The sequence below is a fragment of the Heloderma suspectum genome, chromosome Z (assembly GCF_057233095.1).
Source record: "Heloderma suspectum isolate Gila_16-S chromosome Z, 16-S_ref, whole genome shotgun sequence".
NCBI classification, from domain to species: domain Eukaryota; kingdom Metazoa; phylum Chordata; class Lepidosauria; order Squamata; family Helodermatidae; genus Heloderma; species Heloderma suspectum.
In genome coordinates, this window is record NC_139476.1 from 10,779,554 (window position 1) to 10,802,330 (window position 22,777).

At 45.0% G+C, this 22,777-nt stretch overlaps 1 protein-coding gene and 1 long non-coding RNA gene across 6 annotated transcripts in view; both read right to left on the bottom strand.

The window, feature by feature from the left end:
• Window positions 1-22,777, bottom strand: part of LOC146333668 (uncharacterized) — a 47,443-nt gene that overhangs the window by 18,139 nt on the left and 6,527 nt on the right. For 2 of the 5 annotated variants that reach the window (XR_014786464.1, XR_014786462.1), the window contains exons 2-3: window positions 16,734-16,871; window positions 2,595-11,056 (exon numbers count right to left, since the gene is read on the bottom strand). This is a non-coding gene — a long non-coding RNA (uncharacterized LOC146333668). The remainder of the gene's footprint in view (window positions 1-2,594; window positions 11,057-16,733; window positions 16,872-22,777) is intronic. The other 3 variants (XR_014786465.1, XR_014786466.1, XR_014786463.1) reach the window with 3 other exon arrangements.
• Window positions 16,882-22,347, bottom strand: LOC146333670 (vomeronasal type-2 receptor 26-like). The gene is made up of 2 exons (XM_084826312.1): window positions 22,306-22,347; window positions 16,882-22,164 (listed from the first exon to the last, which is right to left on the bottom strand). Exons 1-2 carry the CDS (start codon window positions 22,345-22,347, stop codon window positions 21,250-21,252), a joined length of 957 nt encoding a protein of 318 aa, XP_084682438.1. The 3' UTR covers window positions 16,882-21,249.

Genomic DNA, 22,777 nt, shown 5'->3' on the forward strand with positions numbered 1-22,777 from the left:
CATGCTTCCAAATAAAGGGCTGGTTTAAATATGAACATCGGAAGCTGCCTAATACTGAGTCAGAACTTGGTTCACCGAGCCCAGTCGAGTCCATACCTTTGGTGGGTGCACATCTCTAATATAAGCAGTTGCTTCCCAAGAAGAAGTCCAGACATCGGATACAGTTATGGGCAGATTAAGAAATTATGGGCAGATTACCTTCACCACCTGGCACCCTCCTGATTAGATTGCAATTCCTATCATTCCCAGCCACCATAGGCAATGGCCATCATGGTTAAGAATAAGGGGAGTTTGAGTCCAAAACAGCTGGAGGGCATGTCATCCTAGGTCTCAGAGTTCTCCCAGGTAACCTTCAATTGCAGGGGGCAGTTCTGCTGCTCAACCAGAATATCTGTCTGGGGATGGGAGAGGAAGGTACATGTTGCCAGTGGCCATACTGGTTAGGAATGGGAGCTGCAGTCGAAAACATCTGGAAGGGACCAAATTGGGGTGGGAAGGCTGATATAGAGAATGCTATCTGTTGTCTGAGGGATTGCCAAGAAGACTGAGGGATTCATCCAGGCACCACTCACCTCCGCCTCCCTCCAGAATCCTCCAGAGCTGGATTCTCCCTGCAGCGATTCGGCAGAGCTGCTGGCCAGCTCCGTATCGCCAGCGATACAGCTGCCATTGATGTGCTGCATCGCTAGGTTAAGGGCTGACCCTGTATGCAAATGGCATCCACTATGCCATTCGTGGCTGTAAAGCTCTTAGATTAACCTAAATGCAGCCGTAAATGGCTGCACTTAGCTTAAACCAAGGGCTTTACGGCCACAAATGGCATCCACTACGCCATTTGCAGCTGTGGTTAAAAACCACAGATGCAAATGGCGTACTGGATGCCATTTGCGTCCGGAGTCAGCCCTTAACCTAGCGATACGGCATGGCAATGGCAGCCGGTCATATCGCTGGCAATACGGAGCTGGCGGCCAGCTCTGCGGAATCGCCGCGGGGTGGAGCTGTCCAAAGAGGATTCCAGGGGGAGGGATGGATCGCCTCCCTCCATGGGCGGACTGCCCCCCGGAGAAACAGGTAGGGAATCTGCCCATCCCTAGTCTGAAGAGAGTTAGACAGGGACTCTCTCCCCCAGGGTTGCCTGTATGTGCCAAGGATTGATACTAGGACCAGTTGCATTCGAAGAATGTACTGTGTCACTGAAATATGGTTGTTGTTGTTCAGCCGTTCAGTCGTGTCCGACTCTTCGTGACCCCATGGACCACAGCACGCCAGGCCTTCCTGTCCTCCGCTCTCTCCTGGAGTGTGCTGAAGTCCATATTCATTGCATCGGTGATGCTATCTAGCCATCTCATCCTCTGCCGTCCCCTTCTCCTTTTGTCTTCAATCTTTCCCAGCATCAGGGTCTTTTCCAGGGAGTTTTCTCTTCGCATTAGGTGGCAAAAATATTGGAGCTTCAGCTTCAGTATGTGTCCTTCCAATGAGCACTCAGGGTTGATTTCCTTTAGGATGGACTGATTTGACCTCCTTGCAGTCCAGGGGACTCGTAAGAGTCTTCTCCAGCACCACAGTTCGAAAGCATCAATTCTTCGGCACTCAGCCTTCATCATAGTCCAGCTCTCACAGCCATACGTTACTACTGGGAAAACCATAGCTTTGATTAGACGGACCTTTGTCAGCAAGGTGATGTCTCTGCTTCTTACTATGCTGTACTACCGCTAAAAACTAAACAAGTTTCCAGTCCTCATGGTTCAGAATAAAGGGCCGATTGAAGCAGGAACCTGTTTTATACCATGTCAGAGCTTTTGTGCAATTACATCATATTGCCTGCACTGACCAGCAACAGTTCTGCAGGGTTTCTAAGAGCGGTCTTTCCCCACCCTTGGAACTGAATGATATTTCCAGCAGGGAGGGGGAAACAAGCTCCCTGCAATTCCTCCTCTGTGGCCTGTCAGTGATCCAGCCTGGTCTCCCCCTTGGCTTGACAATATTCCTGGGAAGCAGGGGGTGCTGCCTCCCAGGGGCTCCTGTTCCCCTGGTTGGTGGCAGAAGCCAGAGTGGGCTTCCCCTCTGCTCTACAGTCCCAGGGCAACTGCTCTGAGCTGTTCTTCACTCACCACAGTACTCCCGCAAGCCCTTCCAGCACCCAGATTGCCCAGGGATGCCTGTGTGATGATGCAGGGATCCCACCTCTCATATCCCCATCCCAGCAACAATGGGGCTCAGGCAAAGTCATCCCCACAAAAAGAGGCAGAGGAGCAGCCACGGCCAGGTTTATCAATGTTATGGATAATCTACCAGGTTTGACTGGTACATTATCAGGTACCAGGTTTGACTGGTACAGCCAGTTTTATCCGTATTATGCCAGTTATGAAAGAGCTTCATGGGCAAACTGTTTGCTTCTGGATCCAGTTCTAGATGCTGGTTCTTTTAAAGCCCTAAACGGCATGAGACCCAAATATCTGAAGAATACAAATGTTTCAGATTAATGAATAAATATGCTTTTGGCTTGTGTTATGGTGTCAGGAACTGCCCTCCGCTGCCCCACGTGGTGACCCACGTAACTGCAGCCTCTCAAGGAAGAACTTTCTAGATCTCACCTGGATCCACCCACTCATGTTGGCCATTGGCTCCTCCTGGGAAGGAAGGAGCAGAAAGGACTTCCTTTTCCAGCTGAGCCTGGATGACTCTCTGTAGATTACTGCCCATTGCCCAGTCCTGAAATGCAGCCAAGAGATTGGTCAGAAACCCTGAAAAGAGGCCCAAAAGGAATATAGGCCCTACATCTTTCACTCTAAAAGGAATCAAGAGGGCAGTTCAAAGGGGGAAAATGATCTCAGAGCTTCTGGGGCTTCCCAAAGGCAGAACATCAGGGCAGGCCACCTATCATCGTAGGTCAGTTCCCCTGACGAGATGACCTCTAAATGTACTGGAGTACAAGTCCCATCATCCTCAGATAACACATGTGGAGGACACCATATAGCGTTCAGCCGGGTAACTTTCCACTGCCTCACTTTCAAGGTGCAGCTCTAGCACTCTGTGACTCTCTGTGTAATGAAAGTAAGGGCACATTTGTACAACCTTAACTCCCCATGCCTGTAGGAAGGTGTGGTGCATCTGAAAGGTGAATGCTGGCCTTTGGCCGTGAATAGATCCTGGGGAAAAGCCCCCAAGCCAAAGCCCAGACTGAGCCCTCAAATATGGGCTGATGTGACTCGCTGAAGGAAGAAGGTATCAGAATATCTAGTGGCTTCTTCTACCCCCATTAGCGTGAATCTATGGCTCTGGGACATGAGATGGACAGGGCCCACCACAAACCCAGGCCTAATCATTCACAAGATTCTGCCACCATTGGAGTTCTGGAAAATACAAGTTCACACTGGGGGCAAGACTTTAACAAGCTGAGGCTAGTAAAACACCCTCCTAAATGCCTTCTACCTCCCAAGGTGTCTAGCTTAGGAGTGACCACCTCTCAGATGGTTGCTTGGTATCTCTTGGATTCAGTGGTTCTGTTCTGGACACTGAGTCATGACCCGCACTCGCACCGCTCACCTTTTCTCAAACTGCGGGAGTCCTCGGGGTTACATGGGGGAACCACATTTGAGACACTAAAAGTCAATCACACTGAGGTGGAGGGTTAATTGCCATAGGCACCTGAGAGACAGATACATACAAGAGTTATAGACTGGCCCTGCAAAATTCAAGATGGCAGCAATATAAACAGTTGCTGTACAAAAACATATCCAGATATTGGATTCAGTTATGGGTAGATATAGAAGTAATTATTTTAGAGGAAGATACTGAAAAATTCTGGAATGTGTTGGTGTACAGGACTAATACATTATCTGAAGATTAGAGGCCTACATTGTGACAGAAAGGTGGGAAGTGTGTTTTACACAAGTCTTTAACTATAGAGAAGAACTGAAGGCAATAATATTTCCACAGACAAAAGCCCCCCAAACATATTGAACAAACAGCCAGTTGCCCAATCTCAGATAAAATGTTTTTGAAGGAAGCTGCCTTGTACCAAGTTAGACCATTACTTAGACACTAGGAACAAGTAACTTCTTTGGGTCCATGGGCACATTTAGCAATTTGAGAAACAATCCTGCACAAAACCACAAAATGGACTCACTGCAGATGAAAGCATTGGCCTGAAGCCACCTGCCATCTTCATTTCCTAAGATGTCTCAGATCCTCAGGTGTGTCCCAGGGACATTCAAGGGGAATGATGATGGGAGCAGGTACATACCATCACTTTACTTTGAAGGGATCCCAGCTGCTGGTAAGAAGTTTTGTTATTTTTTTTTTTTTAAACCCAAACAACATGAAAAGTTGAAGGGTGTCACAAGATGTACCCCCTCCATGAAGGGGGACATGTTCTTTTCTCCAATTCTCATCCCAAATGAACAACAGGGCCACATAAATGCAGCATCTATAGGTCTTATTAATTCTTGTTACAGCACAGGATCATTCAAGTCAGTAATTGCAGGATCAAGCTCACTCCTCTCCCCTTACCTGGAGTCCGCTGGGGGTTCTGTGGGGGGGGCATCTGGTCCTCCCCCCCAGAATCCACCCCAGCCAGCTCCTTTCTGTGGCAACTCTGTGGAGCCACTGGCCGGGGCCGGCTGCAGCCAGACTTCTGGCCACGGCCGGTCTTCGGACGCAAATGGCATCTGGCCTAGCGGACACCATTTGCGTCCCTTCCCCTTCCTGTGATAGGCTATGTAAATCTTACATAGCCTATCACAGGAAGGGGAAGGGACACAAATGGTGTAGCACACACCATTTGAATCCCTGGCCTTTAGTGTGATAGGCTACGTAAAGATTTATGTAGCCTAAATGTAACCCATGGGAAGGGGAAGGGACGCAAATGGCGTCTGCTAGGCAGGACGCCATTCGCATCCGAAGACTGGCCACAGATGGACCCGGCTGGACCCGGACCTGGCATTGCCAGGTAGGATCCGGCTGGGTCGGCCTTCACGGGGTGGTGGGGTGGGGTGGTCCGTTCCACCACAGACTACGGAGGGGGGGCAGATTCTAAGAATCCCCCCCCCTGGAGTCCATGGCGGAATTCTCCACTATCCCTACTCCTTGGAATTGTAGTAAGTAGCTGCAAAGTAAGGTGAAAAGTCTTTGGAGCAATACCAGTAAGTGCCTTCAGGGCCCAGAATGAATGGTCATAGAGTAACATAAGGAGCTGTAGAACCAGGATGGATGTGTGTGGGTGACACAGGTAAGTATCTACAGGATCAGGATAAATGCTCATCGAGTGAGGTAAGTATCTGCAGGATCAGGCTGCAAGGGCTCTATAATCCCTGAGCATAACATCTCTTGCACCTCCTCTTGCTAAGGGCAAAATATTTTTTAAGGCAGCAACTTTAATTGTACCTTGATACATTTTGCATCTGTGATGTAGACCTGCTGTCCTGCTCTGGTAATGCCCCTCTGATACTGAGGCTGTTTTAAAGCTGTCCCAGTCTGCTGTGTGCTGCTAGCTGACAGACACTCAGGAAGAAAACACAAGCTGGGTCGGATTACTGTTGAGACTGGACATCAAAAATGTAGGACGTACCAGAAGAGTGGTCAGAAATTGTGCCAGGGTCAAAGGTTCAGAAGTAGATAAGTGTCTGTACAATAACAGGGAGCAGGCAATTAAGCGAGGCTGTAGATAGTCCATGTCATAAATCAGCAACTCCACAGAAGCAAGGATGCAAAGAGAACAAGCTGACAGAGCCAGGAACAGATGAACTGTTTCTAGCAAAGACGCCATACCTCTGCAAGGCTATTCAAGGCTGTACATTCCTGACTCCACCCAGCTGGAAGCTGCCCTTGATCAAAGGGCCTTTATATGCCCCCCTCCCAAGAAGACTTTGGCTGCAGCCAGGAACTATGTTGGAGTGGAGGCAGCTGAGCATGCCTCTTTAGTTGGCATGTCTCCTGGGAAGTTGTGGGAGGACCTTGTTCCTGCTCAGAGTCCAAGCTGTCTGGTCCAATGCAAGATGGGCCTAGCTGTTCCCCATCAGTCTGGGAGGGTGCCTCCAGGATCTGCTTTGCCAGTTCCTTTTCTGGTAAGGCCTCTTCCTCATCTGACGAGGAGTCTCCAAGTCTAGGCATGACACCCGCCTTCCCCCACCTCATGCAATCCAGATGTGTTGGATTGTAGCTCCCATCATGCCCAGCTGCCATAGCCAGTGGCCATACTGGGTAAGAATGCTGGGAGTGCTAGTCCAAAACATCTGGCAGGCATCTCATCCTAGGTGTGAGAGTTGTACCAGGTAATCTTCTGCAGGATCAATTTCAGGTTGCAGTTCAAGCCTTCAACCTGAACAATGGTCTGGAGATAGTAGGGTCCATGCTGCCTTTACTCCTGAGATGTGAATCTTGGATTTAGGTGCTCAGCGTCACACAAGCCCAATGCCCACACAGGCTCATTGACTTAGGGGTGCCATGGTGGCCAAGAAGTAGGGCCTTCTTCCCACCCGCCACCACCATATGGTAGGCATGATAATGTGCTCTCACCTCTGCTCAGTTGCATTTGATCTGGTCCTCATACCATTCGCACTCTAGGCGTCATCCCGTCTGCTTCATAGCCTGAAGCCCTCCTGAAATCCAGGGAGCCATCTGAGCTCCGCAGTGCCAAAGAGGCCTCTGAGGCCTCACAGTGAGACTAGGGCCATGGTAGGGGTGACTGTCGTGCCAAAAAACCCTCTGCAAAGCATTTGGAAATCCCTTGGATTCCATAGGTCTTTGGGGCTGGAACATCCTGCTAGGTCCTCGGCCCATACAGGATGTTATAGCTGCAGATGCACCAGTCATTTCATCCAGCAATGTCTTTTTGCCCAATCCTGCACTGCTATAATCAGGTGCCAACTCCTCCCTTTCCCATGACAAGCTTGGGCCAATAAACATTGGACTCCATCTTGGAATTAGGTGCTCGGATTTGCACGGGTCAAAGCACAGAACTTGACAACTGGCCCATAGAGAAGCAAAGAGTGATGCAAACCTGTTTTCTCCCTCAGAGGTGTGAAGGTAGCATGGGGTTTGGGATCTCTGGTTATTTCTCTAGCCAAGAATTATCAAAATGACAGTTATTCTTTGGGAAACCCTAAGGATTTCCACCCAGAAAGTTAAAAAATAAATCCTGGAGAAAATATGCTTAAAATAAATACACGCTGAGCACATCCATGTGGGGTTGGGGCTGGGGTGGTGTCCCAGGCCACCTATAGAATACTGAGGACCTTATGCCCTGAGACCAGATGTTATGAACTGGGAGGTGACTATTACAGGCCGGGAGACCTCATTCTTGGTGGGAATTTACCACTTGGCAGTTATTATTTTACAAAGTCAGAAGATTTTCATAGTTTTGCCACATCAAAGTTCTCCACTATTCCTGTGTAAGTTTCCACAATAGCGATCTGGGATAGATGGTTGCCTGTTTTGCTTTCAGATTAGAAGACTCCTTCCAGGAATATGCATCAGTGATGTTGCTAAGGTTCAAAATTTCCTGGTTTGATATTCAAGTCTTAGAGGCTTGTCACAATTGGGTTTGACCTGTTTCCCTCTTCTATAATTGCCTGTATAGGACAAAAATTGAACCTGGGACCAGATGCATTCAAAGGAAATGGTCTATCGTTGAACTATCATCCTTCCTTGAGATACAAAATTTCCAGTCATGGTTCTGAAAAAAGGACTGATTTAAGTTAGAAGCTCCTTTTAAGTTAGAAGTTCCTTTAAGTCTTTAAGACAGCCAAGTAAAACACCCAAGGGGTCCACTGGTGTTATATGCCCCATCGTTTCATAAATATTTTGCAAAACCATTTCCCAATATTTTTTAATATTCCGACAAGACCAAAATACATGAATAAAGTCAGCCTTCATCCCCCCACATCTCCAGCACTTCTGAGAACATATTTTGTTTAATTTATGTGGGGTGAATTACCACTGAAACACAACCTTAACATAGTTCTCCTTTAACAAAATTGCCATTAACAGCTTAAGAATGTTTCTCCATATCCACTCAGATATTCAGTTCTATTCAGGCCAAGCATGGTCAATTATTTTTATAGGAAAAACCTTGCATGCCATCTTATCAGTTCTTTCCTGTTCTCATGCCAAGGCTCCTGTTCTTAAAGATAACACATAACAATGGAAGACTGCAGACTACTCTTTGGTCAGATCAGGTGGGTTCAAACCAGGAGTTTGGCCTTGATACAATTGAAGCTGGAGTTTAATTGAGGAGGAAGAATTCACATTACTTTGGGATTGCCTCTGATGAAGATCTATGAAACCATGATCCATGAGGACCCACATACACTGGCAGATTCCCTTCCCAGTGCATATTTAGATTTGTGCATTCTTTTAATGTATTTTCTTCTGTGCATTTTGTAAGTTCAGATTGGCTTTAATTGTAGCCACCTCAATTATTTATAGGGTTATTGTGCTTTCTTATGCACAATTGAATTTGATTGTATTGTATAATAAAACACTTATTTGAAATTGTCATACGTAACAGTTGGGTGCTTTATAGCACTGCTTGGTCTTGGAAGTTTGTCCTCTTACCCTGATTGATCATCTGCCCTAACTCCTGCCTTGTTCTATGGTTCTGTCTTCTCCTTTGTCCTCTTATCCTGATTGCTCTCTTCAACCTTACCTCCTATTTGCCCTTCGATGCTGATTGTTCATTGGGCTTGGCTCCCAATTCCTGACACTTGCTAGACCACTGCTCAATGCCTGTTCCTGACATGGCCAACAGATGAGTTATAAACCCTGAAAAGGGTTTCTTTACCAGTCAAGAGAGCTAAACCTAACACAGGCTCTGCACCCCTTTCACCCTGAAAGGCATCAAGAGAGTAGCTTAAAGGGGGCATATTATGTTAAAAGTTCTGGGACTTCTGCCTGGCCTAGGAGCCTATAAGAGGGTTGCTTGGTATCTCTTGGGTTCAGGGGATCCATTGTGGGCACTGGGCCATGATCCACACCAGCACCCCTCCTTGTTCCTCAAACTGGGGAAACCTCATGGCCAAATGGGGGACCAGCATTAAGACACCAAAAGCCAATCAGACTTAGGTGGAGGTTAACTCCTGTAGGCTCATGAAAAGAAGATACATGCAACAAGAGTTGTTGTTTGCCCCTGCGACATTCAAGAAGTCAGCAATATAAACAATCTCTGTATAAAAAGGTAGCTGTATATTGAAAACAGTTAGGGGCAGACTTAGAAGCTGCCATGCTCAGGGTGTCCAATGTAACACACTGTTGCCCATGGGTGCTATGTTGCCTGCTGCTGGATTATACCGAGTGGTAGTGACTCTCCAGGGTACCTGTCAAAAGACTTCCCCATTCCTTCCTGCAGGTCCTGCAGACTGAACCCAGCACCTTCTGCATGCAAAGTCTGTGCTCTGTTATTGAAAAATGGCCTTTTCCTGCACACCTGTCCTACCAGCTCAGCTCCTCCCACCGAGATGGTGTACAGGTGGGTCATCTGAGGAAGGGTTAGTGCAACATGTCATCCTAGGTCTGAGGAGTCTCACAGGTAACCCTTTGCAGGATCAATTTCAGGGTGCAGTTCAAGCACTCAACCATATCTGTGAGGGGATGCCAGGGGAAGGACCATGCTGCCTTGACTCCTGAGATGTGTACCTTGGGTGTAGGTGCTCAAATTCACACAGGTCCAAGAGGTCCCTGACAACTAAACTCAAATGGATGTGAGGGCAAAATTGTGACAAAGAAGTAGACTTTTTCACTATCACTACTACCACATGGTAGGCATGATAATGTGCTCTTACCATTGTATTGTCACATTTGTTGGGATACTCAAAGCATGTGAGCTGTGGCTGTTCTCTGGCCTGGATCTTTCCTGAAATCTACAGAGCCACCTGAGCTCCACAGCAACAGAGGGGATGCATTAGTGCAACTAGGACGTCGGCAGGGGCACAAGCCAAACACAAACTTCCCCAAAGCATTCCAGAATCCCTCAGATTCCACAGGTATTTAGAGGTGGTCCATCTAATAGGTCCTTTGTCCCTGAAAGATATTATGACTGCAGTCAGACCAGTAATTTCATCCAGCAATGCCTTTTTGCCCACTACCCTGGTATAACCAGATGCCAACTTCTCCATTTCCAAGCCATCAATCTAAACTAATGAACATTGGCACAAGCCCAGATTCCATCTTGGGCTTAGGTGCTCAGCTTCACACAGGCCAAAGGAGAGAACTTGACAACAAAAGTCAAGTCCAGCTGGCCCATGGAGAAGCAAAGAGTGCTGCAAACCTGTTTTTCTCCCTCCACATTGCCAAGGGAGCCCAGCGCTCTGGGGTAGCGATTCCGCTGCCCTGGAATTATCAAAATGATACTAATTTCGATGAATCTTCCATGGGTTCCCATCCAGAAAGATAATCACAAAGACATCCTGGAGAAAAGATGCTTGATACGCTCTGAGCCCTTCCATGTGCAGCTGGGGTTGTGTCTGATCACTGGGTGTCTGGTCATTTCTGGCTAAGATCTAATTCCCCTGCTGGGGCCTGTAAAGCTAGCTAATTTTCAGGTTCTGTTCAATTGCAGACCTAGAAGAGGAAGTCTGTCTGTGCTGCTGATGATTTGGTTGCTGCTGTTTTGGCTCCTGCCTCAGGCCAGCCAGAGGATTCTGAGGACTATGTGTCCTGAGATCTGGTTTGATGAACCACACAGTGACTATTACAGGAGGGGAGACCTCATTGTTGGTGGGAATTTACCTCTTGGCAGTTATTATTATACTAAGACACAAGACTTTCATAGTTTAGCCCTAGCACAACTCACCTTCATTCCGGAGTAAGTTTCCGCAAGAGGGATATGGGATAGACTCTTGCCTGTTTTGCTTCCATATTAGAGGGCTCCTTCCAAGAATATCCATCAGTGATGCTTCTGACATTCAAAATTTCCTACTTTGATATACGGGTATCAGAGGCTTGTCATGATTCAGTTCGACTTGTAGTGGGAGTCGGAGACTTGAAGGTTCTTCTGTGGCTTCATTCTGAGGAGTTTAGTGCAAGGAGCAGAAGCAGAACCTTTTATGCTGCAATTTACCTAGAAGGAAGCACTTTATGAATACAAATGCCATAAACTACACAATTTACAGCTATAATTTTCCCTGCAATAGACAGTGGCAGCCATTAGCCTACTGCACCTTTTAGACAGGTGGAGAACCATCCTGCACTCTACGGCAGATGAGCCAGGTGCCTGTCCACTGTGGAATCCAGAGGTCAGATTCCCAGGAATTCAGCCTCATTTGGGCCTGCAGCAGATTTCTCCAGCATCCCTAGTTAACATGTTTTGCAGGATTTGAATGAGATTCAATATATACCCTAACTTTTGTATATTTCTATTTGTTTTAACTGGACAAGTTTTTAATGTTGTAAAGCCGCCTTGAGTCCCAGTATTGGGGAAAAGGCAGGATATAAATAAATATAATAGTGATGATGATGATGATGATGATCCTGTAGGGGATCAATAACTGTAGGGGCTCCAGTAATCAAACACTGAAATAATTAAGTCCATCAGCAGTATTTATTGCAAGGCAATAAATACTGAAATACTAGAAATAGACATTACATTCACCAGTGACAGATTAGCTCTCCTATCAAAGAAGAAATCCCAAGAAGGGAAAAGAAAGGAAAAGATGTATATGTGATTACCCTTACACGCGTCTACATTTCTATGTACAAAGTATTTTTGCCACTAAAACAGTCAACTGTTTCAAACTTTTTAAAATTATGCACCTATCCATACTATTTGACACATATTGTAGGTTTAGAAGTATTTTGGACCATAAAATACTCAGCAATTCCTCTCTAGATGCTCTGTAAAAGGAGCAAAATAAAACTGACTGAGCAATCCAGAAAGCTTCCTTCTTCCGAGACCGATCAGTCCATCTAGTTCAGTCTTGCCTGCAGGGAGTGACAGAGGCTTTTCTTCCCTGTTCTACCTAGAAATTTTGCTGGGGATTGAACCTGGATACTTCCATTTACAAAGGAGGTGCTCTTTAAGGCCATTGGCTAAATCTAAAGCAAGATGCCAGTTCTCATGGTTTTGAATAAAGGGCTGCTTAGGAACACTGGGAAGATCTCCAGGGTGTCAGACAGGGTGTCTCTCCCAGGGTTGCCTGTATATGGCAAGGATTGACCTTGGGACCAACAGCATTTGAAGGATATGCTCTGTCATTGAATGATGGTCCTTCCTCTAAAAGTAAAAGAAGTTTCCAGTATTCATGCTTCTGAACATAGGACTGACTTAAGTAGGAAACTGCTTTATGCCATGTCTGATCAATCAGGTCAATCCTGTCTGCAATGACTGGTAACTGCTTTGTAGGGTTTCAAGGAGGGCTCTTCCCCAGCCCTATCTGGAGGTGCTGGGGACTGAACCGAGGACCTTGTGCATGTAAAGCAGGTACTGTCTTGCTGAGCTAGGGTCCTTCCCCTCAATACTTCTGAATCAGATGTGCAAAATCTTCCTTCAGGGAGATTTTGGATGTATTGAAGGCTGCTGGGCTAACTTTGCTTTAAAGGATCAGACCAATTCCTGGAGGACAGGGCTATTGGAAGCACTTAACCATGACAGCTAAAGAGAGACTCCATTATAAGAGGCAGTCTACCTCTGAACAGGAGTTACTATGTGGGGGAGGAGAAGAAAGGAGGGTTGTTGCCTTTTTCTTCTTTTTTGGGGGCTCCCAGGAAGCATCTTTGCTGACAACAGGCAGAAACAGGATGCTGAACTAGGTGGAACCACCTTGGCCTGATCCAATAGATCTCTTCTGATGTTCTTCTTACAAATTTCTTCTTTGACAAGTTCATGGAGAAAACTGTTTCAATCAAGAGCAGTTAGCCATGGTGAAGCCTAAAAGAGCTGCTCTGTGGGAAGGTTCTTGGCAAACTATTAACTTTTTAAAAAAAGTTTTATTTTGATTTTTCTTTACTGCATTTTGGTTTTACCTGTAAGCCATCTGGGAAGCATTTGTATCCTGAAAGGTGGAACATAGATAATGAAAATACTTAATAAACAAATAAATTATAAGTGTGTTGAATTAGATCTCTGATCTAGCAACGCCCTTCCGATGTTCCTGTGAAATACATCTAGTAAGACTGCGTCTCTGTGTCAATAGAACAATCTGAATTTGTCTGCAAATCCTTCATGTAGATGTCTTTTTTGAGAAAGTTTTGTCTTTGTTCAAAGAGGTTGAACCTGATGGAATTTTAACACTCCAGGACTTGACAGTTCCGTTGATGTCCTCACCAACCTCCCAATGTCTCTCTCATTCGTGCAGGACAATACTAAAAAACTACCAGCACTTCCTGGCCTTGGCATTTGCCATTACTGACCTCAACAAAGATCCGACTCTCCTTCCCAACACAACACTTGGCTTCCGCATCTATCAACACAAGGACATTGCCCTTTTTATGCATAAGAACAGCCTCTCTCTCCTTTCTACTAGGGGGCGACTGGTTCCCAATTATAAATGTGACAGGCAAGATGAACTGCTCTCTGTTATTGGGGGTCTCTCGACGCCCTATCCTCAAGGGAGATCGCATCCCTAATGGGCATCTACAAGATCCCACAGGTAAGGGGATTTATTTATCTGGAGGTGGATTTGGTGGACCTGCAGAGCTCAGGAACACAAATTGCTTTGTTGTTTATTCGGTCAGTCGCTTCCGACTCTTCGTGACTTCATGGACCAGCCCACACCAGAGATTCCTGTCGGCCGTCGCCACCCCCAGCTCCCCCAAGGTCGAGTCCGTCACCTCCAGAATATCACCCATCCACCTTGCCCTTGGTCAGCCCCTCTTCCTTTTGCCTTCCACTTTCCCTAGCATCAGCATCTTCTCCAGGGTGTCCTGTCTTCTCATGATGTGGCCAAAGTACTTCAATTTTGCCTTTAATATCCTTCCCTCAAGTGAGCAGTCTGGCTTTATTTCCTGGAGTATGGACTGGTTTGATCTTTAAAATGCCACAAAATTCTGCTGCAACAGATTAACAGTAAATGTCTTCCCTCAGCTTGGTTATGGCTTTCCTCCTTCTACCAGATTGATCCCAATGAAATTGCTCAGTATGTGGGCTTAGTCCAGCTGCTCCTGTATTTCCACTGGAACTGGATTGGGCTGGTTGTTCACAGTGATGACAGTGGTGAAAATTTCATCCAGACGCTGACACCGATGCTCAAGAAAAACGACATCTGTGTGGCCGTCACTGAAATGTTCAAGTCTATGGACCTGCTCCATCAGCAGCGAGTGAAAGCTGGATCTATTCCTAGTTCTTGGTTTGAGCCCCAAGTGATGATTGCCTTTGGGGACACCAGTGTTATAGCACAATTAGCAATGTGCTTGGGTAATCATGAACAAAAGGCCAAGAAGCCATTTAGGAAGGTTTGGATCATGACGTCCCACTGGGAAATTGCTATGATAGGATCCCCTTTGAGTGGGAAATATCTAAAAACCATCCATGGTGCTTTGCACTTCAGAGTCCACAGAAGGGATGTGCCAGAATTCAAGCATTTTCTCTGGGCTTTAGATCCACTCCAACCACAAGGTGACATCTTTCTCCGGGATTGGTGGGAAACGGCATTTCTCTGTCAGTTTCTGAAATCAGGCCAAACCTCTCCAAGGGGATGGAGAAATTGTACTGGGAAGGAGAAGATGGAGGACCTGCCATACTCTCTTTTTCAAATGAGCATGTCCAGGCAAAGCTACAGCATCTACAATGCCATCTATGCCATAGCTCACGTGTTACATGCCGTGTCCTCATCTGGATCCACTCGTAGAATGACAGGGGAAGGCAGGAGGCTTCTGAATATTCGGCCGTGGCAGGTAACATCGTCCTTCAGATTCAGCTGAAGTTTTAAAAGGTGCCTTGGTGGTTTCTCAATGGTCTGATCCTGGAAGCAAAGGGTGAGCCTAGGAGAAGAACTTTTAGTCTGTTCTAAAGATCCTAAGAAAGACATTTGCCATGGATATTTTTTCATGGGTGTCATTTCCCTCAAAGAACATTTAGAAGTGAGTAAACAGTCCTGGAAACGTATTGTGCTTGAGTGATAATTATGTCTTTAGAACTGTGGATATTGAGAAAGGAGGAGTCAGGCAAGCCCCCACCACAAAGATATGGTTCTAGTCTATACAGCAGAGTGCAATTGTCTATTCCCCCAAAACCCTCCAAAGCAAAGAACAGGCAGCTCCCCTTCCCCCATGTGTCTTCTTGGCAGCCATCTGAAGACCCTGCAATGTTCATCTCTTTGCCCTTTGCAAGGTGTGTGGAAATGTGTTCTCCTGGGCACCAGACAAAAGTTCCAGAGGGGAAACCGGTTTGCTGCTATAGATGTGATTGTTGTCCAGAAGGAACAATTTCTAACTGGACAGGTAGCTCAAACTCTGAGAGCCACATAAAAGTGCAGAACATTTAGTTTAGTGGGGGCAAGGGGGAGATTTTGAAGTATTCAAAATTTTTCTAAAGTAAACATCCCTGTAACTATTGGGGCATGTTTTTCCAAGGTCAAACAGATACCCTGTCTTTTTTTTAAAAAGTGATTCCTTAACCTGTTTCCAGCCTCTTCACCAATACATCTCTCAAGAGGACAGTCCATAATCTAAAGAAAAAGACAGATAGTAATGTCTTTATTTTTTCTGCTCATTCAGAAGGAGCTGCAGGTTAGAGACTGTCATTTATTTTTTACCTGGATTTCATTTCTAGTTACAGAGTTTGGGATTTTCCTCCTTGTCCACTATTGAACATAAATTTGGTGCAGGCTGCTCTCATGTAAAAAAAAAAGAAAAAAAAAGTGTTTGGTATCTTTTCCGACTGTGGCCTTGTTAAATACATTTTGAAGCTTAAACAAAGAGCAATCAAATGGACGTTATACCGCTTGATGTACAATAAGATACAGAATGGATATTTCTGTCTCCTTCTTTGTAGGCTGAACTGGCCCCCACAAAAAAGAACATTTGTGTCATGTATGAAACACTTCTTGCTCATTCCAGATGCAGGTCTCTGTGACTCGTGTCCAGAAGATCAACACCCAAACAAGAACCAAGACCAGTGTATCGCCAAGAAGATCCACTTCCTTTCCTATCAAGAGACTCTGGGGTGCGTATTGGCTTCTCTGGCTCTTTCCCTCTCTCTGATCACATCTCTGGTGCTGGCAACTTTCATTAAACACCGTGAAACACCAATTGTCAAAGCCAGCAACCGAGACCTCACCTACATCCTCCTCCTCTCCCTCCTGCTCTGCTTCCTCTGCTCCTTCCTCTTCATCGGCCAACCCAGAAAGGTCACCTGCCTTCTCCGACAAACTGCTTTTGGCCTCATCTTCTCTGTTGCCGTTTCTTCCATTTTGGCCAAAACTGTCATGGTGGTTCTGGCCTTCATGGCCACCAAGCCAGGAAACATGGCAAGAAAATTCTTGGGGAGACAACTGACTAACTCCATTGTCCTGGCATTTCCAATCATCCAAGCTGTGGTCTGTGCTGTCTGGCTACTGACATCTCCCCCATTCCCAAACTTGGACTTCCATTCCCTGGCTGGAGAGGTCATAGTGGAATGTAATGAAGGCTCAGCCACTATGTTTTCCACTGTCCTGAGTTATATGGGTCTCCTGTCCCTCATTAGTTTTGTGGTGGCTTTCCTAGCAAGGAAATTGCCTGACAGCTTCAATGAAGCCAAGTTTATCACCTTCAGCATGCTGGTGTTTTGCAGTATTTGGGTGTCCTTTGTGCCAAACTACCTGAGCACCAAGGGGAAGTCCATGGTGGCTGTGGAAGTATTCTCCATCTTGGCCTCTGGGGCTGGTCTCCTGGGTTGCATCTTTCTCCCGAAATGCTATGTTATTGTGCTGAGACCCAATCGTAACATCAGGGATCATCTAATAAGGAAAAAGCATTAGGGAGCTTAACACTTTGGTGTCTTCCCTGCTTATTCAATTGCCAATCTAGCATTCAATCCTGATTTTCTATCAGATTGGTTTGTAGAAGGGAGCTAACTCAATGACCTGAGATTTAAGCCATGTTCAGAATTTTCTCCAGGCAAAAAGTCAAATGTATCAAAGAAGGTGCCATGAACAACCTCCATCTCATATGTCCTGGGATTTGTGTATGAGGGAACCAGCTCCAATCCTATGTGAGAGATCTCTGGCCTGTTCCTGTTCCAGAGCCCTCCTGGTTCTCTGAAGGTCACATAATAATTGACTTCAAAAGGACCTTGGAGGTCACCTAGTCCAACTCTTTATGCTCAATGCAGGCTCTGCAATGCAGGATGTAGCTACAGCATTCCTGACAGGTTGTTGTTCAGCTTTTGTTAAAACACCTCTTGTGAACGATACCCCACGTCTATTTCCATGTCAAACAGAGTCCAACCAACAAGTGAGTCAGTCCATCCTCTGCCCTGATATATATCTGCCTCCGGGAGTAGCCTAGTTCACTCAAGTTCAAGCCAAGCCATGTGTTTTACATTCTTTTATTTAGACATGTTGTTAAGGAACCTGAAATCTTAAAAAAAATGTATCTAAACCTCTTGAACCAAATCAAACACATTTTTTTCACCCTGCTTCTCTACACTAAAACCCTCTTACCCCACCAACCAGCTGGCTGGCCAGGTAATTTTAGATCCTGGACCTAAAGTGCTTATGGGGGTCCCTCTTTACATAGTCACGGGCATGACTTCAGCCCTGAAGCACACAGCTCACATTTCCTTCCTTCTCCACTGTCATTACCATGCTTCCTATCCCCTTGTACATTCCTTGTCAGAGCAGGTTTGGGAACCTCTTTCATCTCAAGGCCTGGATTAAATTTCATTGAAGCTTTCAGGGATGGGGTGTGGACAAGGGGCCAAAGGATGGAGAAAATACTGCCGAGACATTACTACTAGGGAAAACTGCACAAAAGTTGGGAAACCACCAAATAGTTTGGTGGTTTCCCAAAGGGTTAGGGTTATTAATGATGGCAGGATTTTAAAAATCCTGATTTAACATGGTATTTAATATCATTTAATGTATTTATTATAATTCCAAAGTTGTTTTTTTTTTTTTTAAAGGAATGGATCCATACTTTGAGAATGGTTGACATTTGGCATCATTTGGACCCACCAAGAAAACACACACAAATATAGCTATAATTCCATGCAGCACAACCCATGTTCTGGGATTTATTATGCTTTTTTCTCACCAAAGTGGAATTTAAAAATTATTGAAGCAATAAAATAAAATCAAGGATATGGCCTAATCCAAGCCGAATGGAAGGATGCAGAGTTGCAAAATAGAAAAAGGAGATGGAAATTAGCTTTTTGTATTGTAGCCCCTAAAGACCACCCCAACAGTCCCCAGTACTGAAATAACAACTGAAAATGACCCCCCCACACACACACACACCAAACCTGCCTAAAAGCAGCAAAAAGCCCAGTACAGGTCCTGCTGTGTTGTCAAGGAAATAAGCCTCTAGCAGCTCATATCCTTGCCATTAAAATTCTTTAATTAAATTAAATTAAAATTAAATTAAATTAAAAGTACCTTTAGTTATAAAAAGTATGTGGCTGCAAAAAAGGCAAACACTATTTTCGGCTGCATTAATAGAAGCATAGCTTCCAAATCTTGGGAAGTACTAGTTCCCCTCTACTCAGCACTGGTTAGGCTTCATCTGGAGTACTGTATACAGTTCTGGGCACCACACTTGAAGAAGGATGCAAACAAGCTGGAGAGGGTTCAGAGGAAGGCAACGAAGAGGATCAGGAGGCTGGAAACAAAGCCCTATGAGGAGAGGGAAAGAACTGGGCATGTTTAGCCTTGAGAAGAGAAGAATGAGGAGAGATAGCATTGCACTCTTCAAGTACTTGGAAGGTTGTCACAGAGAGAAGGGCCAGGATCTCTTCTCGATCATCCCAGAGTGCAGGACAAGGAGTGATGGGCTCAAGTGACAGGAAGCCAGATTCCGGCTGAACATCAGGAAAAACTTCCTGACTGTTAGAGCAATATGACAATGGAACCCATGACCTAGGGAGGTGGTGGGCTCTCCCACACTGGAGGCATTCAAGATGAAGCTGGGCAACCATCTGTCAGGGATGCTCTAACTTGGATTCCTGTGTGGAGCAGGGGGTTGGACTCGATGGGCCCCTTCCAACCCTACCATTCTACGATTCTATGATTCTATGAAGATGACTATTTTTGTTTTAATGCCAAATTTTGCTCTGGCCATGTCTTCTTTTCTCATGCAGCTCCTGAGAGATCACCTCCCACCAAATGTGACCCCAACACCAAGAAGGCTCTTGCAGCCTTGTTCGATGAAAGTATCAAGAAAACTTCCTGTGATTTTGTCAATGAGTGGACAATAAAATGAAAGGCACTTGACAATCCATGAAATGTAGATAGAATGGGTCTTACAAAATCCATACATCCCTACCCCAAATAAAGTGGAGTGCAACCCAAATGCTTAAATGATGGAGGAGGGTTATTTTTTTTAACAACATAGGAAGACCCATTCCAGGCTCCCCTTTTTTGCTGCTTTTAGGCAGTGTGTGTGTGTGGGGGGGGGTTAGCAGTGGGAATGGTTGTGGGGGCCACAACACAAAAATCCTTTCTCCAGTTTGTGACTCTGCATCCATCCATCCATCCTATTGGGATTGGGCCATGATCAAAGGTTGTCTTTGGTTTATCTTCTTGCATAAATAATATTATATGCCACTTAGGTGACAAAAACGCATTAAAAAACCACGAAGGTAAGCTGTACTGTATGAAAGAGTAGTTATGGGGTGGGGGTTCCTGGTTGGTTCAAGTGATGTCAGACATCAGCCATTCTCAACATATGTATCCATTCCTTTAAAACATTGGAATGATATTAAGTATATTGGTAAAATTGGTTTAAAAAAGGAGTTTTTTAAACTCCTACTATCATTAATTCCTTCTCTCTACATCGACCTATTCCTGTGGCTAATTTTGTCAAGATATTAAGGAGGCTTTGATTGGGACCTCAACAGAGGCTTTCGTGTTTAACCTAAAATGTAAATATCCTTTGACCAAAACGTAACAGCCTTCATCATCATTTAATTGAGGTCCCAATAAATTATATTTAGAAAGATGATTGCAATGCCTTTAGTTTTACTGTATGTGCAACGACAAACTGCTTTCATCATCAGAGGAATATTTCAGGGGAAATCTATACATGATATTACACGAAATTCCTTCTGTGAAGAAGCTGTGGGCAGTTGGGGGACCAAGTAGGATTGGGAACACAGTGTACAAGAAGGGGCATGGCTCTTTTTTCATGCACCAGGGGCTCTGATGAAAACTGCCCCCCATCTAAAACTGCTGTTTGCACCAGAATCATAGAATCAGAATCATAGAATAGTAGGGTTGGAAGGGGCCTATAAGACCAATGAGTTCAACCCCAAGGGAAGCTGTTCACACCAGTGGCAACAGGAATTTCCTCTACAAAGCAAGGAACAGCCATGGGGGGCCTAGTCTAAACCAGACATAGGATGAAAAGGTAAAATATAACCTTGCCCCTTACCGTGGTCCAGTTCCACCACCATCCCAGTTAGTATTTATTTGCAGTGATATAAGCTAGTAATGAGATTGTCCCATCTAATTTGTCCCTTAAACCAAAGGTTTTTGATCCTAGAATTCTCCATTAATGTGTGTGGGGGGATACTGATAGTAAGAGAAGCAGAGATCCAGCAAAGTCACCATCCAATTAATGCCAAATTGTTAATGAATTCAGGTTATCTGGGTAATTAACAGAAGATAAAATAGAATAAGGGAAATGTCTACAGGCTTACAATAAAACTTGTAAAATTTTACAATTTATCTAATGACTATACTGCAGTGCTTCTTTAATCTAAAATCTGGGACTAATAACAACAATGTGATGAGAGAGAGGAAAAGAGCCAGAGAAGCCAAAGTGGAACCCAGTGTCTCCCGATGGGAAAGGAAGTGGATCTTCTTGGGGATACACTCATCTTGGTTCCTGTTTGGGTGTTGACTTTCAATACACCTTTCAATACACCTCCTGATGACTTTCAATACACACATGACAGCAGTCCACAAGAGATCTGGCTGGATTTTTAGAATTGCTTAGCCAAAATAAATGTATCAGGAAAAATGAAACACACAGAAACCATGGATTTGACTGGCTGGTTTTATTTTAAAATAAAGAGGATCATAGTAACTTCTGTACTGATAAATATTAAGGGGAATGGTGAGTGATTGGATGGAAAATGAATTATCAGGAAATTTTCTAAAAGATACGGCTCATGGATTACTTTTTCCTTATGAGATTATCTCTGCTATTGAGATTGGGTTTCAGGAGGATAATGTAACATTTGGGGAGAAAGATGCAACTCAGGAGTCCAGCACTGGAAGCCAAGATGGAGAAGATCTCCACAGCTACCATGGACTTCCCCTTGGTGCTCAGGTAGGTGGGCACAAAGGAGATCCAAACGCTGCAAAACACCAGCATGCTGAAGGTGATAAACTTGGCTTCATTAAAGCTGTTGGGCAAATTCCTTGCTAGGAAAGCCACTGTGAAGCTGACAAGAGCCAGGAAACCCATGTAGCCCAAGACAGTGTAAAACATGAAGACTGAACCTTCATTACATTCCACTATGATTTCTCCATCCAAGGAATGGAAGTCAAGGTTCAGGAATGGTGGAGAAGTTATCAGCCAGACAGCACAGATTACAGCTTGGATGAGGGGACAGGCCAGGACAATGGAGTTTGTCAGTTGTCTCCCCAAGAGTTTTCTGGCTATATTTCCTGGCTTGGTGGCCATGAAGGCCAGAACCACCATGACAGTTTTGGCCAAAACGGAAGAAATGGCAACAGAGAAGGTGATGCCAAAAGCAGCTTGTTGGAGAAGACAGGGGAGCTTCGTGGGGCAGCCAATAAACAGGAAGGAGCAGAGGAAGCAGAGCAGGAGGGAGATGAGGAGGATATAGGTGAGGTCTCGGTTGTTGGCTTTGACGATTGGTGTGTCTCGGTGTTTAATGAAGGTTGCCAGTACTAGAGATGTGATGAGAGAGAGGAAAAGAGCCAGAGAAGCCAAAGTGGAACCCAATGTCTCCCGATGGGAAAGGAAGTGGATCTTCTTGGGGATACACTCATCTTGGTTCCTGTTTGGGTGTTGATCTTCTGTGCATGAGGCACAGTGATCTGCATCTGGAATGAGCAACAGCTATTTCAAAGTTGGCACAGTATCAAAGTATCTCAAAGATCTCAGAGATTTTCTTTTTGCCATAGCTTGTTTATGCCACAATGAATAAGCTAATAAATACAGAAATATCATTCTTTTCAGAAGATGCTCTCCCCTCAGTACCAGCATTGGTATAAAATCTGGGGAACAGGGTACAAAAGTCATGATCGCAAAAAACAAACTAACAATAACAATGTGTTTGGGTCCGGAGTGGGGTATGATATCCCATGATAGTTACAATATATACATGTCTGTTTATATTTGTGGTGCCCAGTTCAGCCCACAAAGCAATAGACGGAACTGTCCATTCTGCAACTTATTGTACAGCCCAGAGTACAACTGCCCTTTAATAGCCCTCTCTTTCAGCTTCAGCAACGTATTTCTTAAGAACACATTCTTACATTGAATTGAAAGACAATGAAACATGACAGGCCCCTGTACCAACACCATGTTCAATCCTGCAAGGGAGGAAAAAGACAAAATTTAACTAGAAAATAAACCAATATCTCCAGTGCCTTTTAATAAATAAAAAATAAAATAAAATAAAATAAAATAAATGGCATGAGCCAATGTTGCAGAACCCAGAGTCAGAGAG

Excerpts from the sequence above, each read along its gene's own strand:
- LOC146333670 (XM_084826312.1), bottom strand. The coding sequence starts at position 22,347 with ATGACTTTTGTACCCTGTTCCCCAGATTTTATACCAATGCTG. Across the intron at positions 22,165-22,305 it reads CAGATTTTATACCAATGCTG|CTGTTGCTCATTCCAGATGC; the intron begins GTACTGAGGGGA and ends ACTTTGAAATAG.